The 16,511-nt window shown below is 42.8% G+C and overlaps 2 protein-coding genes across 8 annotated transcripts in view; both read right to left on the bottom strand.

Moving 5' to 3' along the window:
• The window catches only part of galcb (galactosylceramidase b), a 379,778-nt gene that overhangs the window by 182,147 nt on the left and 181,120 nt on the right, over positions 1 to 16,511 (bottom strand). The window lies entirely within an intron of this gene.
• ppp2r5eb (protein phosphatase 2, regulatory subunit B', epsilon) overlaps positions 1 to 16,511 on the bottom strand; it is a 48,687-nt gene that overhangs the window by 8,345 nt on the left and 23,831 nt on the right. For all 7 annotated transcript variants that reach the window (XM_034858495.1, XM_034858498.1, XM_034858496.1 and 4 more), the window contains 4 exons: positions 5,700 to 5,896; positions 3,134 to 3,235; positions 2,604 to 2,696; positions 2,325 to 2,455 (listed from right to left, as the gene is read on the bottom strand). In XM_034858495.1, the coding sequence (XP_034714386.1) occupies positions 2,325 to 2,455; positions 2,604 to 2,696; positions 3,134 to 3,235; positions 5,700 to 5,896 (523 nt within the window). The remainder of the gene's footprint in view (positions 1 to 2,324; positions 2,456 to 2,603; positions 2,697 to 3,133; positions 3,236 to 5,699; positions 5,897 to 16,511) is intronic.

The following is a 16,511-nucleotide window of genomic DNA, read 5'->3' as shown; positions in this document are numbered from 1 at the left end:
TGATGTATGGCATGAGCGTGTTTATGACGGTTTAATGCTTACAATTTAGGAAAGAAGTCAGCACTTTCGAAAAACGGCAAGTTTACGTCCCGTGCACGGGAACCGTCCGCCCAAGAAGATAACTGCAGTTTTGCACAATAGATGTTCTCAAAACCACATACTATGTTTCTTTCTCTTGAAAAAAACACATAAGGCGTTTGGCTTCCCTTCGCGTGTATGTAACTTGGTCTGAAATGGTTCTATTATAATTTATATCGTGATACAGAAGATGCTGTTGCCAAAAGCCTCACCAAGCCACCGGGCCAGATGGTCCGAAAGACCGCTTTCTTAAAGAGTGTGCCCCACAATTAAAAGGTGCTGTTGCTTTTTAACTCCTTCTATTTGCAGGTATACCCACGTCTTGGACATTTTCTTTAATAAGGCCCATACCAAAGACGCCTGAAGATTTCCGACCCATAGCGATCACCTCCATCTTGTGTAAAACATAGGAGAGAGTCCTGCTAGATCTCCTGACCTCTCAATACAGAAGAGACAGAGGGACTGATGATGCTGTGCTGGTCCTTCTAGACTCTGTTTCAAAACAGCTGGCACTCCCTAACGGGCACGCTAGAGTCCTCTTCGTAGAGTAGTGCAGCTTTTAACTCTATAAAGCTACACATTCTCCTGCAAAGACTAGCCAACATTACCATAGATAAGGGTCTGATTCTCTCCTGTTAAGGGTATGTGTACATTGCATTTTGTCAGGATTGCACACCATCAGTACATTTCCCTTTGCTTTTCTCTCTATTCACAAATGAGTTTTCTATAGATAATAGCACCTTTACATTGATGAAATACGCTGACGACATGGCCTTAGTAGGCCACTTACAAAAACCTGACCGCCTTAACGAGGCCTCCTATCTAGCACACATAAAGCCCCTTGAAGCACGGTGCACTGATAGCGAGCTAGAGATCAATGTGGCAAAGATGAACAAGTTAGTCTTTTGCAAACAAGATGCACAACAACAGAGCCAGTTTAACTTAATGGCCTAGCAGTTGAAACTGTGGGAACTTTTACATACCTAAGTACAGTTCTTGACAACCATCTGAGTTTTTCAGATAACATAGACTTTATTTTTAAGAAACGTCTCTGTCTCCTCAGAAGACTGAGCTGTCTGGGCGTCAGTGTTCAGATTACTAAGCTAGTATACACCACACACATTGAAAGTGTCTTAACCTTTCTGCTTGGTTTGGCTGTTTAAGCTGCAAAGTCAAGAAAAAGTTTAACAGGATAGTGCCAATGGCAGCAAAATATGGGGGAGAACCCCAAAACATCTAACCCCAATATACACTGACAGAATGTGGAAGAAAGCTAGGGACACCACTACAGATAGAACACCCCTTCTTTCCAGCCTGTTTGAGCTCCCGACAATCAAACTGAGCTGCTATTTTAATTAATTAAAGCATATGTATTCTTTTATTCTATACATATTGTCATCTCAATAGGCTGCCATGTATATCATATGGATTTTAGGCCATATCGCCCATCCCTACTTCATGTCCTATGGACCCGTGATAAGGGCCAGGAGTTTTGGATTGGGATACATAACCTATTTGGGAATGCAGAGACCCAGGATCCATTCAGCCCAAGATTATTGGTTCTGGGCGATGGGTCAGTCCTAAGAGGGATAGGTAGAACATAAGAAGCTGGGTCCAGAATAGTTTAATAATAGCCAGACAGATTAGTTTTTCAAAAGTAAACTAAACTAAACTAATTGGCAGTACCAAACAAATTTATTTTGGCACCTGTAGCTCATTGCTCATCACCACAAGCCTGGAAACAATAGGCCTCGATGCAGAGAAGGGAGATTTTGTACAGTCTGTGTTTAAAACTCGCAGAAGAAAGTAGTAGTGATGTGATACAGTCGATTTGTAAAATTAAATGGGGGAAATTGGGACGTACGTGTAGTACGTGAGCGTTCTGGAGAGCTCCGGAGAAGCTTTGCTTTGGGGGAGATGTGTACAGTGTGATGGTCTTATGGTGTTGTTATGGTCTGGAATATTGTAGTTATTGTGTCAACGTTTATTGTTTTTGTCTGGGTGGGTGGTGATGATGGAATAGGAGGGGGTAGGGTCTTCTAGGTGGTTAAAAAAAGAATTCCCATGAATCCCAGTAAAAGACTAATAGACCCGAGACGTAATAATTCAATTCAAGTCCCAGCAAATCATCGTCTAAATCAACTCGAGTCAAGCCAATTAAAATTCATGGTGCAAGACTCCTGTGGTTCTTAAAGTGAAAACTAATTACCGACCTGTGATAGAGAGGAACACAAATGTCCACTCACCGTAGAAAAATATTATTGATCTGTTTTCGTATAAAAGCCCTCAGACCCAGGAATTTGCCGTAGATTCTATGCAAGACTGTCTTCAGGTAGTCTCTCTCCCGAGGATCCTCGCTGTCAAACAACTCCAAGAGCTGGACGGAGAGAAGGAAAATCAGAATCAGAGAGAAGGATGACATATATACATTGAGGTAAAAAAAAAAAAAAGGACAAGAGAGAGGAAAACAGGGAGAGAGAGAAAAATAGATATTGGACTAAAGCTTTACGGACTCAGCAACTCACCTGTAGGACAAACTTCTGGTCTATGTACTTTTTGGCAATGCTGGGCTGGAACTCCTGACTCTCCAAGAACCGGATGAAGAACTCGTATACCAACTGGAAAGAGGAGGAGGAGGAGAAGAAGATAAGGATGGCCGTAGGAGGGACAGAGGGAGCACGGTAAGAGTTATTAATGTTAAAAAAAAAAAAAAAAAATGTCTAGGGTCAAACTCCCTGCTGTGTAGCAACAACCTGATCAAGAAATACCAGAAAAATCTGACAGCCTGGCTCTAGACCTGGACCCAGAACAAACCCAAAAGACCACCAGGTTGTTAAAGCCAAAATATGTGTCAAACCGTTGTGAAATATTGTGGTGCTGCAGAGACAAATCCTATCCTACAGACTGTATGGTACTGTTTGGTACAAATCTTCTCAAAAGTCACACAATAACCATGGAACTTGTTGCTTGAATCATGTTGCAATCAGTCGAAATAATCGCAGTTAGATAGTTGCCTCGTACCTAAGACACACACGTTCTTTGCGGCGGTGTTTACCTGTAAGTGCGGCCAGGAGGCCTCGAGCGTGGGCTCGTCTTCCTCTGGGTCAAACTCGTTACTGTCGCTGGGCGGAAGGGTCCGGAATATGTTGTGAGACACCTGGAACAAAAGCACAAAAAGGAAATGTGTGTCAGCTCTTACGACTGGTTACAGGTGAGAACTTTGTATGCGTGGTTCTGCAGATACCCCAACGTCCTAAAACAGGACTTATAACTCATATACAATAATAACAGCACTAGTTGCGTGTTAGCTTTCAGGGCGTCAGGTGCTCTGCAGCATCCACAACGCATTGTGAATTTTGGCCTGACTTTATCTTTCAGTACACTACCAGTCAAAAGTTTGGGGTCACTCACAAATTTCCATTGGACTACATTATAGACAGAATCCCAGCTGAGATCAGTTGCCTTGTTTTTTTTAACCAGGGCAGCAGTTTCCAGATTACATTATGTGCTTACATAATTGCAAAAGGGTTGTTTAATGTTTTCTTAGTTAGTTTTTTAAAATAATATCAGATTAGTAAACAAAATGAGCATTTGGAACATTGGATGAATGGTTGCTGATAATGGGAAATGTAGATATTGCATTAAAGATAAGCCACCCACTCAGATCAGCTGGTATCCTGTCTATAATGGAGTAAAATTGAAATTTGTAAGTGACCCCAAACTTTTGACCGGTAGTGTATGTGCTGTGTGTGTGGGTGGGTGTGTGTGCTGCCTGTGTTCATTCGCTAAAAGCAGACAAAACACCCACTGAACAGACATTAGCAACATGCACACAAACTCCACTTCCTTTCAGTTTCCCTCCTTGTTTTTTTTTAAGCTGATTTGTCACAGAGCCTGACAGATTTTCAATTTGCATGGATGCATCTTCCCTTCAGTTGGCATGTTCAGTTGGCAACTACTCACATCTTTTCATTGGCTTTGTATGCAATCGAGACGCCACTAAAATCTGCTTTGTGTCCCTGCAGGACGTCACACCTGACCAGGTTTTCTGTGGCTGTTTTCTCCTGATGTCAGAACTTGACTCAACACACAAAGAACAGAAATATTCACCGCAATAAAAATTGGTTCACTTTTTAGAGAAATCTTTCCAATAAAACCCTGCTTTGTTTATAGTGTAGTCGGTGCATGCTTTTATTTTAATACAAAAGAGGCAGATTGAAAACAATCTGCATGAGTACTAAGTCATTTATTACAATGCTGACTCAAAAAGATAGTTATGTTGACATATTTACAGTAAAACAGTTAAAGGTGCGTTACTTTGAAACTGCTGTGTTTAGTTTTCCTTTCTGCTGGGACACTCGTGTGTGTGTGTGTGTGTGTGTGTGTGTGTGTGTTTGTGTGTGTGTGTGCGCTTGTCAGGGTCATGAGACAGTGATGGTAGAAATTGGGTCAGGACATGAGTACACATTTTTGAGTGCGGGGAGGTTAGAGACCTGCAGGAGTAAGTGAGTAGGACTTTTATATGCAGGCACTGAACAGCCGCAAAAGAATAAAAACCAGCTTGGAATGCAACTTCTTGAGATGTAGGCATGTGAGTGCATGTTTGTGAGCACGAACAAGACAGGATTTGTCCAACAATTAAGGGTATGTTTCCACTCCACAAATTTGAATTCTGAGCTCCAATTTGGTCATGAAATAGGACAGTTGGACCTCTTTAGACCTAAAATATGTATTCAAATGAGACGGAGGTCCAAGTTCTTACCTCAGAGTTCTGACACCTCTGGTAAGAGGTTGCAAATGGATGTGTTTTTATATTTTAAAGAGGTTACAAGCTAGAAAGGTTGGGAAATGAATAATGTTGGTGTCTGTACCACAACTTTTAAAAGGTAACCTGGTCTTATTAAGACAATGTTGGCTCCCTGTCTAAAGACCTCCGGTGTGTGCTTGTCCATTGTCAGGGTTTCACCAAGTCAAATTCAAGACTGTTAAATTTAAGACATATATCACAACATCAAACACATAGTCCAATGTCGACCGTCCACTTCCGGGAATCCCTCGTCAGCGCCGGAAAATCAGCTGTGTCGTTTTTCAGCCAGATTTCTGTTACCTTCCTCTGTCTTTGTGTTGGTGTTCTAACTTCTAATTTCTGAGAACTATGGTCACCTGGTCCTCAGATCTCTGCAGGGTCAATCCAGACAGCTAGCTAGACTGCTAGCTATCTGTCCAATCGGAGTTTTCTTCTTAATACATGTCATTAAGCTGATTCTTTTATGCTTTTTTACGTGACTTACAAATGCTATATATGTCAGAAGTAGCACACCTCTGGAGGAACAAGGGGTTAAGAGTCTTGCTCAGGGACCCTCCTCCACAGTGCTGTGGAGGCAAAGCGAGACCATAGGACTGGTGTCTGGTTTGGCGGAAATAAAAGTTGAATGTTGGTCTCATTTTTAGTCGTAATACAGTGAATTACACTGGTGACAGAGAGAACTACAACACCACAGAACTAATGAACATTCTGAAGCGCTTTTCTTTCAAAGAGCATATGAGGAAGCGTTACGTCTTTAAGACCCAGCAGAAACCCTGATTGTGTATGCTGAACGCCCGCGGTGCTCCATCCTCACCATTTTTACGACCTCAGGGTAGGCCTGCTCAGTCAGGTAGCCCCGGCTGACCGTCACGTAGTCCACCAGCTCGTTGAGCGTGGAGCGCTTGTACTCCTTCATCTTGAGGTCTGACAGCGTGTCCATGAAGTCAAAGACAGTACAGCACTGCTGCAGCTTCTTCAGGAACAGCTCCGGCTGCTCCGGCGCTGGCACGTCTGGACGCACAAACAGAGAGAGAGAGAGAGAGAGAGAGAGAGAGAGAGAGAGAGAGAGAGAGAGAGAGAGAGAGAGAGAGAGAGAGAGAGAGAGAGAGAGAGAGAGAGAGAGAGAGAGAGAGAGAGAGAGTCAGTTCAGTTGGTGCAGAAATACATGTGATGTTTCTGACTCCCGCAGAGGTCAGGGAGCTGCAACACTGAAAACAAAATCAAAGAGTTGGCTAGTGGAAGGAGAGAGAGAGAGAGAGAGAGAGAGAGAGAGAGAGAGAGAGAGAGAGCTTTACCAAAGTGAAATATAAACTTTCCAGTGCTGAAATATTTAGTCAGAGGTTAGACTGAGGAGGGCTGCACAATTAATACGCATGGTTAGAAGCCAATAATGAATGTATTCACAGGAAGGTATGGATGCGTATGGATTTGAGGACAGTGATCAGGTGTGAATGTAGAACACGCAGAACACGTCGACAGGTGTCTTTTGTGAGTAAGAGACATGGCGAGGGGTCGCACAGAGTTCAGACCTGCAGGGAGACGCACAGCGCTCTTCCCTGATCGTGAGGCCTGATGTTCCGGTCCCTACAGGACCGGGCCACTATTACATAAGAGATAAGCTGCTGTGTGTGTGTGTGTGTGTGTGTGTGTGTGTGTGTGTGTGTGTGTGTGTGTGTCTAAAGCGTGCTCCCAAATGACACTTCTAAGCGCTTGTTTGTCATTTGGCATTCAGCTGCCCTTCATGTTGACTCACAAACGCCACATAAAGGACTGAGAAACTTTTCGAGTAACGATGAAATGAAGTCTTCACCTTTTAACAACAAGCAGAGATTAGCTGATTACCTTTGGGCTCTAGAAGTCTATTTCTAATATTATTAGACTAATATTATTGTTAGCAACCAGCTAACAGATCAAGGAGACGCCTACGGGCGCCCGGTGAACTCAGTTGGTAAAGTGGGCGCCATATGTAGAGGTTTACTTCTTGACGCAGCAGGCCAGGGTTTAACTCCGACCTGCGGCCCATTGCTGCATGTCACCCCACCCAACCTTTAATTTCTCCAGCTGCCCTGTCAATAAAGGCCACAAAAAATAATCTTAAAAAAAGGAGAGACGCCTACCATTTGAGACAAAAATGAAATGGCCACGCAGGAACCGATGCACCTGTAAGACCTACAACCCAATAGCTTACGACTAATTTTGTTATTTGAGACTTTTTAAGACCCTGCCGTTACCCTGTTTTAAAAGGGTTTGTGCCCGGCTTGCATCAGTCTTTTGTTCCTAGATCAAATTGAATAAAGGGTTAAACCCTTGAAATCCTCTTCCTGACTCTCAAACAGAAAGTGCAGCTTCCTGTCCCGGGAAACGGACTGGACAGATCTCACCGAGTGCATTTAAAGTGATCACTGTGAACATGTCTTGATCCAAATGCCACCAGCTACTCACGACCTGCTGGCCTCCTGCGTCAGCTCATTGAGGCCCAAACAAACCCAGAGCTCCAACTGCCTGGCAGGAGGCCGGGGCTCTGCAGCCTATGCCCCCCCCACCTCCACAAACTCGGTGGGAAGGAAGAACCAGGAGCTCAGTGCTCGTTCCCACAACACCTACGTATCAGAGCAAATGCAATCCTGCGTTGACTAGGGCTAAACGATGAGTCGGTTTCAAATCTAAATCGCGATGTGAAAGAATGTGATTAGACAGCAGTTAATCAAATCTGAATATTTAGTTATATCTTTGGCATTACATTTGGGTTAAGACTTTTTGTTCCTCTTTTTAATATTAGTTTTCCTTTTTTTTTAAGATCAGAAATTTCAGATTACAGTAAAGTACTGATATTGTTTATTGGAATTGTGTTGTTATTAGTATAACTTTAGCTTTTGTCATAAATGGTCCATGCTTATTAAAAGACGCATTGCTGGCAGTTCATATCCATGCTCTCATCCTTGTATTAAGAACATACAGTAGAGCAGTTGACTCATGTTATAATGCTGAAGGTTTTATCTGATACACAGGGAATATTGAACTCTACCTAAACTTTAAAAAAAGAAAATCGCAAATCAAAACCCCCTACTTTTGACTTTTAGCAACATTTTCACTTCAAACCAACATTTTACTCCGTATGCAACCAGGATGGAAAATAATCTACAATCTGTGGGGGACAGCACATCACGGTTAACCAGCCAACAAGATCAAAGAAATTCCTCTTTGGCCAGCATGTGATACGATCACTCTGTGCTCCAAATACCTAAAACAAGTGCTGGCCAGAATATTAAGGTGGCTGCAAAGTCTGCATGACCTGAGCAAGACATCCAGCCATGCTCAGTCTTTTTAGGTTGCCCTGGATAAGAGAATCCAAAATTCTGTGAATCATAAAAATAAAGAGTAAAAGCTCAGCCCCACACAGCAGACAGACACAGTTAGAGACTAGCTGCTGAAAAAGTGAAACATCTAGCTGGTGTGAGCCAGATTTCCTCAAATGTAAAAACTTGGCTGGCTCACATGAATGTTAAAATCTTTAGGAAAATATCGTGACAATCTGACCATTTGAAGAGAAAGTGTAGTTTCCTGTCCTGCAAAACCAACCTCGACAAAGTGCATTTAAAGTGGAATGTAATGGATATACAAAATGTAAAATCATCATCGTGATAAAAACACATCATAGAACTGTAGAACAAGATTTCACTTGAGTCCAAGTATGCAAATCTGTCGGGCGGTGGTCAGGGGACCCTGGAATAGTCTCTGAATAATAATATTTCCATAGTCCTTTCTATTGCGGTGCAGTGAATATGTGCAGGCTTGTTTTGTGCGTTGTCTACAGTGCATGTGTGCAGGTCCCTGTGAGTGACTACACTACTTTATAGTACGCTGTAGTTCATCACAGTAATTGCTGGCTGCAGGATTCAGGTTCGGCATGCGCTAAGGAGCCCATGGCCCACGGGATCCTGCAGCTCTGCCGCTATAGGACCATGTGAACGGCCTTAAAGGAAGCTATTAATAGACAGATAATCACACAGGACACAGTAATCCCTCTACAGAGACACAGGGAGAGCACAGCCAATGGGCTTGCAGCAGGGCGAGAGAGTATGAATGTGGGAGAGGAACAGAGAGAGAGAGTGGGTGAAAGTGTGTGACTGTATTTAAGCATGTGAGAGAATAAGTGTGTGTGTCTGTGGTCCTAGAATAACCCAGAAACTACCCTTCATACACATCAGCAAGGAAGAATAACCAACACAGCAATTTCTGCGGATATTTTCTACATGTGTTTTCATTTGCACTTCTTTGTTTGTACTGATGCTGAGGGGCTACTGATTGTGACAGTATACCAACCACAATATCCCCGTTTTCATTTGGTCAGTGGAGAAAGGGATAAGCCTGGCAGGGAATTGAACCTTGGACGTTGCAGTTGTGTGGCATGTGCCCTAACCATAAGGCTACCGTGGTGCCCATTTTAATTTTTTCCCAATCAGTGGTCACAAATGTGAAAAATTCCAAACCCCAAATATATTAAGATTACCATCATAAAAGACAAAAATAACACACATATATTAATATTGGAGGAACTGGAACAAGTGAATTTTTGGCCACAACAACTGTCTGCCAAACCACATCTTTTCCTCGTGCCATGGAACGTCTGACTAAAGTGATCAACTTGAACTTGAATATACTGCTGAATAAGGGTCTGGTATTTTATCAATCAACCACAGTCTCACGCTTCCTCCATTATAGTTTACTATACGGCAGCTGATGTTTTCTCTTCAGAAGCAATTAAAAAGGCACACCAAGTACAACAGGACACATTAAGAAGGAAAACATCTTGCATATATTTCTGGGCCGGTTTGGCAGGTGGCCTCAGTCTCCGCTCCGCAGCCCAAAGCACCTAAAAGACACCTGAGCTGGTGTTACTGCTAGTTGTTCATGCTTACACCAAGACCCGGGCAGAATTGGGATTACATGTACCAGCCACAGCAGACAGTCTGCAGCTGCTTTCAAAACATAAAAACTGGATGGCACCGCAAAAGGACAGAAAAGTGATTCTTTGGGGAAGACGACAAATGTATGTATGAATTATTACAACAATCCCATTAAAACACCAGAACCTGAAACTCATGACAACGTTGGCTAGTTCACGCATGTTTAATTCATAAATCATAAGACATTTTAAAGCCACTCAATGCAATGAATGCACTGGCCGCACCAATTTGTCATAAACTGAAGCTTTCATGTTTTAAGTACCCATATCATTGAGGGCATTTACTTTTACCATCCATCTTTATCCCCAAATCCATTTAGCTGGTACAAATGTAATCTTTTTTTTAATCCAGCGGCCACTGTGGGCAGCGGATGGAATCAGGGTTGAAATGAGTGGCTGGCAGTAGCTGATCTACTCTGTCAGCCTCTCTGTGCATAAACCAACCATCATGTTGGGGATTATTTATGGCTACATCACAGCAGCAACTGCTATTAGAAGTGAGTGTGGCCAGTGAAGTGTAGGGTTGACTGCATGGAGGAAGTTTTTTATGCTGGCAAAGTGCATTGGGCAACAGGCTCCATCTCCATCCTTCAAGGGCAGATGGGACTTGCTACTTTACAGCTAGTCTATATCCACTATCCACTTCCGGGATATTTCTGGTGCCACCAGAAATTCCACAAGATGTCCCTCATTTTCAGCCAGATGTCCATGACCTTCCTCTGTCTAAGTGTTGGCATTGTAACCTCTGGTGGATTTAGGAGGACTATGGTCACCTGGTCCCCAAATCTCTGCAGGGTGAATCCAGACAGCAAGCTAGACTATCTGTCCAATCAAATCGCTCTATAAATTACAATATAGATATTGCAGAATATATGTTATCTATAATATATAACATATAACATATATAACAATATGTTTAAAAATTAATATCGTATCGTGGCCTAAGTATCGTGATTATATCGTATCGGGAGGAGTCTGGGGATTCCTCCCCCCTACTAGCCAGACCCTCCTCCATAGAGCTGTGGTCCGGCAACGCGAGACTAGTTTACAGCGTGTCTGTTTCTATAGAACAACTTCCCGTGGTGCAGATTTTTTGGTGCCTTGTGTTCTGGTTGAGATTGCCTGTTAACACCAGGTCAAAAAACTAGAAATGTGTCCTATTTGGTATGGAGCTACCTGGTCTCATATCAACACAACTATTCTGAAATGCTTTATGAGTGCAGCCCCAGCCTGTGGACACTGATGCTCTGCTCTGGCTTCAGCCTCACCCCGCTTTACTCCTTCCTGCCTGCCTGCCTGCCTGCCTGCCTGCCTGCCTGCCTTTGGCAGAGGAAGACAGAAGTCGCCGCTGTTTAATTAATGGTGGAAATAAGCTTAACAACAAACAGCACGGGAGAGAGAGCGAGCAGTGGGATGCTCACCACAGGAACTCCTTTAAGTAAGGCTAATTACATAACAGCATCAATCTATTGAACACAGGGTCAGGATTTAACAGCTTGCATATGTACACCTCTTTTTAAGAAAGACTTAATAGGCTTAACGTGATTTACACATCTTTAGTGGGAAGTCACCGATTATTTTAGTAGCAACACATGATTTGGCAGTGTTACCCAGTAATGCTAACGGAGGTGTAGCGTTACAAATGGCCACTGAATGAACCACTAAAACAATTTTGGAAACATTATTTTAAAGTAAAAAATAATCTTTGGTGTTGGATTGATCAATATCGAAATCATTCAATATTAATAAATAAGCTATCTGCTGTATAAATGTGTTGCAAAGTGGGATGTAATCAATGCCAAAACAATGCCATGTGGTTTACTGAGTATAGTCTCTTCAGCCTTTAGACTGAAGAAGGGCACTAATGGGAACATCTACAGACAAGATCACAGTGTAGCTTTTGGGGATCTTTACAAGGCAGCGCCTAAGTCAAGAGACTGCAAAGTGATCTGAAAAACGAGTTCACATTGACAGTGACTCAGTAGGACACTATGGCCAGAAACCCCCAATTCTGCATCACTGTGTTTAGCTCACATACTGTGGTGCATTTAGCCAAATGCTGGTACAAACCTGGGCAAATGTAGTTTTTTACTTTGGGCAGAAAAGGCATGTGGGAGAAGTTACAGTATGATTATTTAAATCCTACAATTTCCAGTTCCATTATAATAATACTTAATATTTTAATGACAAAAAATTGCGGTGTCATGTTAGCGTAGGAAAAAAAAGATGTTAATGTGGGTTAACAGTAGGGCTGCACGATTATGGCCAAAATGATAATCACGATTATTTGTGGACTTTAACCAAAACAAACGTTATGGTCACATAGGCTGTTTATAACTGCGAGAGGGAGTGTGATGGACGCTACTCAGAGAGACACGGCTGACTCATTATGAACGGGTCCAGCGCGGGTCGAATGGCGGAAACACACATCGTGTGTATGAAACGTCTGTATCTTCACTACGCTGCATTTTTATGAACTATGATATTCTGGCCATGGGTCACATCTCTGGCCCAGGTCCAGGTCCAGGTCCAGCAGCTCCGTCTCACATGCTGTTAGTTGAATTCACTAACATCTTTTTTGTTCTTCACCGTGGCCACGATAGCAGAGTTACCCGCGGCAACACTGGTACAAATACAGGTTTACTCCTCATACTTAACAATATACAGCTGTGTTAAAAAAATGTAAGAATTAAAACTATGGACAAATGTAAGAAGTGTGGACCGGCGCTGTGTGGCCGGGCGCGGAGAGTAAGAGGAGAGAGAGTAGAGGAGAGATCCCACACAGGCACGGCTTTACAGACGAAATGGGTCATGTAACGCTAAATTAAACCATATCCATATAAACAGCATTGCAGCGGATAAGAGGACATTAGCACCGGTGCGTCCTAGAGGAGCTAACAGCTAACAGACGCTACTAGCACTGACTAGCACTGTCTAAAAAACAACAGACGGGACAAAATGTTGCGTTTACTGGTAAACTGGTAAACCTTGAGACCGATGTATAACCGAGTGCTATCTGTTGAGTTTTCCTCCCGTCCCTCTGTCCTCTGGGACTGTCTACATCTAGAAACTAAGCTGCACGGGGTGCAGGGAACTACTCTGACTGGCTCATGATCAGACAGGTTTACGGAGCGGTAAATGGGCTATGCAAAATCCCGGAGCGTTCTATGAAATGACGCTTTAAAAAAATGATCACTCGATCACGCAAATTTGACCGTGATCGCAATTAAAATTTGATTCATTGTGCAGCCCTAGTTAACAGTGAGCAATAAAACCACCCGGCTTCTGGTGACACAGTGGGTCCGTCAGGTACTCAGTACTGTGGGTAAAAGTGAAGGGTGGGACAATGTGGAGTCTGCAGCGCACAGTGTCACGCACACAGCACGCATGTTTGTTTACTCAAATCCCACAATTTTTGCATTCATGTAATCGCACAGAGCGTCATCGTGATTGCAATTAGATTAATTGTGCAGCCCTACTTTCTTGTTTATTAATAGAGGGTTCACTGCTGTGCTTTACTATTCTTAGGTTATACCGTTCTACACACAGCGCCGCAGAGATTCAAGTCTAGGCAGGGGTAGGATGACCAGGCGATGCACTTTAAAAACAGTCCACACACACTTAGTGTAAAGGGGAAAGCCCCGTGTGCGTGTGTGTTTGAGTTGGTGTGAGTTACGGTAGGAGAGAAAGTCCAACAGATGGACTCAGCAGGTCACTCGACCCCTCTGCCTGAAGGTCGGACGGTGTAATGTATGTACACACACTCAGGGTTCAGCCATCATAAAAGGTATAACCAACCGCCTGGAGATCAGTAAAACCTTCAGGAAGACGTGCACGGCTATCGATAAAGGAATGTGGTGTGACCTTTACTCTACTCGCTGCAGGTTGCTTTTAATTAACCTTATTTACCCAGAGAAAGTTGCTGGTTTTTTCAGCCGCTCCCTGCTTCGGCCGCAAGAACCAACCAGTCTTCTATTGTTGGTCCCTGGCGTAGTCAGAGATTAAGGACACCCTCACAAATATGGAAATCTTTTAAACGTTTTGCTACTTTCCTTTAAAAGCAGCTGGTAGATTTGACTATATACAAGTAAGTCATGGATCCAATCAGAGTACTCTCTCAACAACTAGATTAGCTCTTTATAAATGAGAATATGGCCCTTTTTTCTTTTTGGGGGGGAGGAGGTGTTATGGAACCTGAGAATTTTTTACTTTCAGCAAGCAACAAGCTTTAGCAAACTAAAAAGTCATACATCTGCATCTCCAACCAAACAGAAACTGGGCTTTGGGTTTCTTGTTGGGGAGAACAGTTTCCCAGCAGACACTGCTCGCTGTAAGCCACTGGGGTTAAACATTACATAAAGGATTACAGTGAGAAGAGATGATAATGGCTGACTGTCATAACATCTGTTCCACTTAGTCTCCAAAAAAAAAAACGGAAGACAGACGTGACCCAGCTACATGGCCGTCATCAGCTGTCCATACAGATCTCCATTAGGGGCTGGCACACGACCAGCTGGTCAACTACCATGCACGAACATGCATACACACACATGGGTGTTGTATTTGAGCAGTGTTCAGTGCCAGACACACAACATGATACAAAAGTCAATGGACTCCTGCTGCAAGTGGAGACATGTTATCTGCGGTTATATTAACCAATGAAAAAAATCCAGGCTTTTTTGTGGAAATACTTTATAGATAGATTTTCATTTAGATCCATTTTTATCAATCTATCTGGTGTTTGGTGGAAAGAGAAAACAAAAACAAAAAACAAACCCTTATACATGTGGAGGGAGTTGGATTGCGGATTGTAAAATATATTTAACAAGCCACACTTCCATTACAATGTCACTTTGAGGATGTAAACATGCAGACTGGAAGAGATGAATAAAAGAAGAAAGAGAGGAAAGTGGCATGGCAACCGAGTCAGACAAACAGTCAAACACATGTTGACCTGGGATCACAGTATACCAAGCCTAGTGCAATAAGTACTGAACCCGTTGGCTGCAATTACGTTCATGTTTTACTATCCTTATCATGAGCGTCCCATTAAACGAATACCTAATATAACAAAAATGCCCACTTATCAAAATTGTTGGCCAGCAATTTGCTGTTGATTGACAGCCACCTATAAAATCCAATTACACGATGTCAGGTATGTGCTAGGGGTGTAAATCACACCTTTCATCACAACACAATATTATACTGATTCTTTGGACAACAATACAATACTAACTGATATCACAAAGACAAAACAAATGCGTTTCGATCCCATGCAACTGTGACGAGATGATACATAAGCCCATTTAACACTTAAGTCATAAGTCAGTTATCAGATTTATTCTCTTCTACAAAAAGCAACTAAAACATGGTTTGACTATGTCACTGCTAAGCTCTTCCATCCATTTAAATTAAACAAACTATTTAAATATGAAGTGGAAAATTCAAAATAAAGTCTTGAAGATGACGACTGGACCAATGCATTGTTACAACACTCGTACGTGCTGTAGCACAGCTTGATGCTATTTCCTTGTTTGAAACTGCACTGCAGTAGATTGCAGATATGATCCTAGACTTGTTATTGCATTGAAGTCAAATTTTGACACTGTGAAAACACTGAATGGAATGTTCTCAACACAACTGACAGCTGGGTTCTCAATAAAGGCAACAAAAAGGCCCAGTATTCTGAGCACAGTACTACGCATGCACATACTGTTTATAGCCTGCATGTGCTGGCCCAGTACAGGTAACGGGGCAGGATTTGTGTCGTGGAAAAACTCAGATACAAACTGCTCGTGTCCCTGTCTCCATGTTCTCAGGTCTCAAACAAGTGTCCCTGCAAGGCGCCAGGCTGCTGTCAATCATTAACACATGCACTCGTCCTGGATAAACTTTGCTCCCGGCTACTGGAGCCAACAACAGAGCAGATGGCTGAGCTACGGAGGCCCTAGTCACTTTCACTCTCGTGTTTAGGTAACGAGGTGTTGCAGGTACTTAAAGTCTGAAAGATATCTCACTGAGAAAAAACATAAGACTCCTGCAAGCCCATATGGGAGCAAACACTGTAGAAAGTGGGGCTGTGCAATTGATTGATTTGGTCACGATGTTGGGTCCTAACGATCATAAAAACAATGTAATTGGGAAAAACAATTATTTTAAACTCTTATTTGATCTTGTGTTTTGACAGGGAGTTGGAAAACGTATCACATTTCCCAGTTCAAGGTGTTTCCACTGGGCTTTTTAGAGATTATTATGTTGGTATTTTCAGGCCTTTATTTCTGACAGGACAGCTTTAGACACGAAAGGGGAAAGAGAGAACGGGAATGACACGCAGCAAAGGGCTACAGGTCAGAACCGAACCTGCGCCCGCTGTCAATGCCTGAGCCTCCGTTAATGGGCACGCGTTCTACCAGGTGAGCTAACAAGGCGCCCAGGTCATTTCACTGTTAAATTGTTTTAGAGATGTTCCAATACCGATCAAACTGAATGATAAAAGAAAGTGCTGTGGAATTCATTGTGTTTGTTCATGTTTCAAAGAGTTTAACCTGAGCCAGACCGACAATAAAGATAGAAATCATATCCCATCCATACAGGGATAGTAGTATACAGCTGTTAGACATGTCAAATCCATACAGGGATAGTAGTATACAGCTGTTAGAC

Source organism: Etheostoma cragini, chromosome 20 (assembly GCF_013103735.1).
Source record: "Etheostoma cragini isolate CJK2018 chromosome 20, CSU_Ecrag_1.0, whole genome shotgun sequence".
NCBI classification, from domain to species: domain Eukaryota; kingdom Metazoa; phylum Chordata; class Actinopteri; order Perciformes; family Percidae; genus Etheostoma; species Etheostoma cragini.
This window is presented reverse-complemented; position numbering and strand designations above follow the sequence as displayed.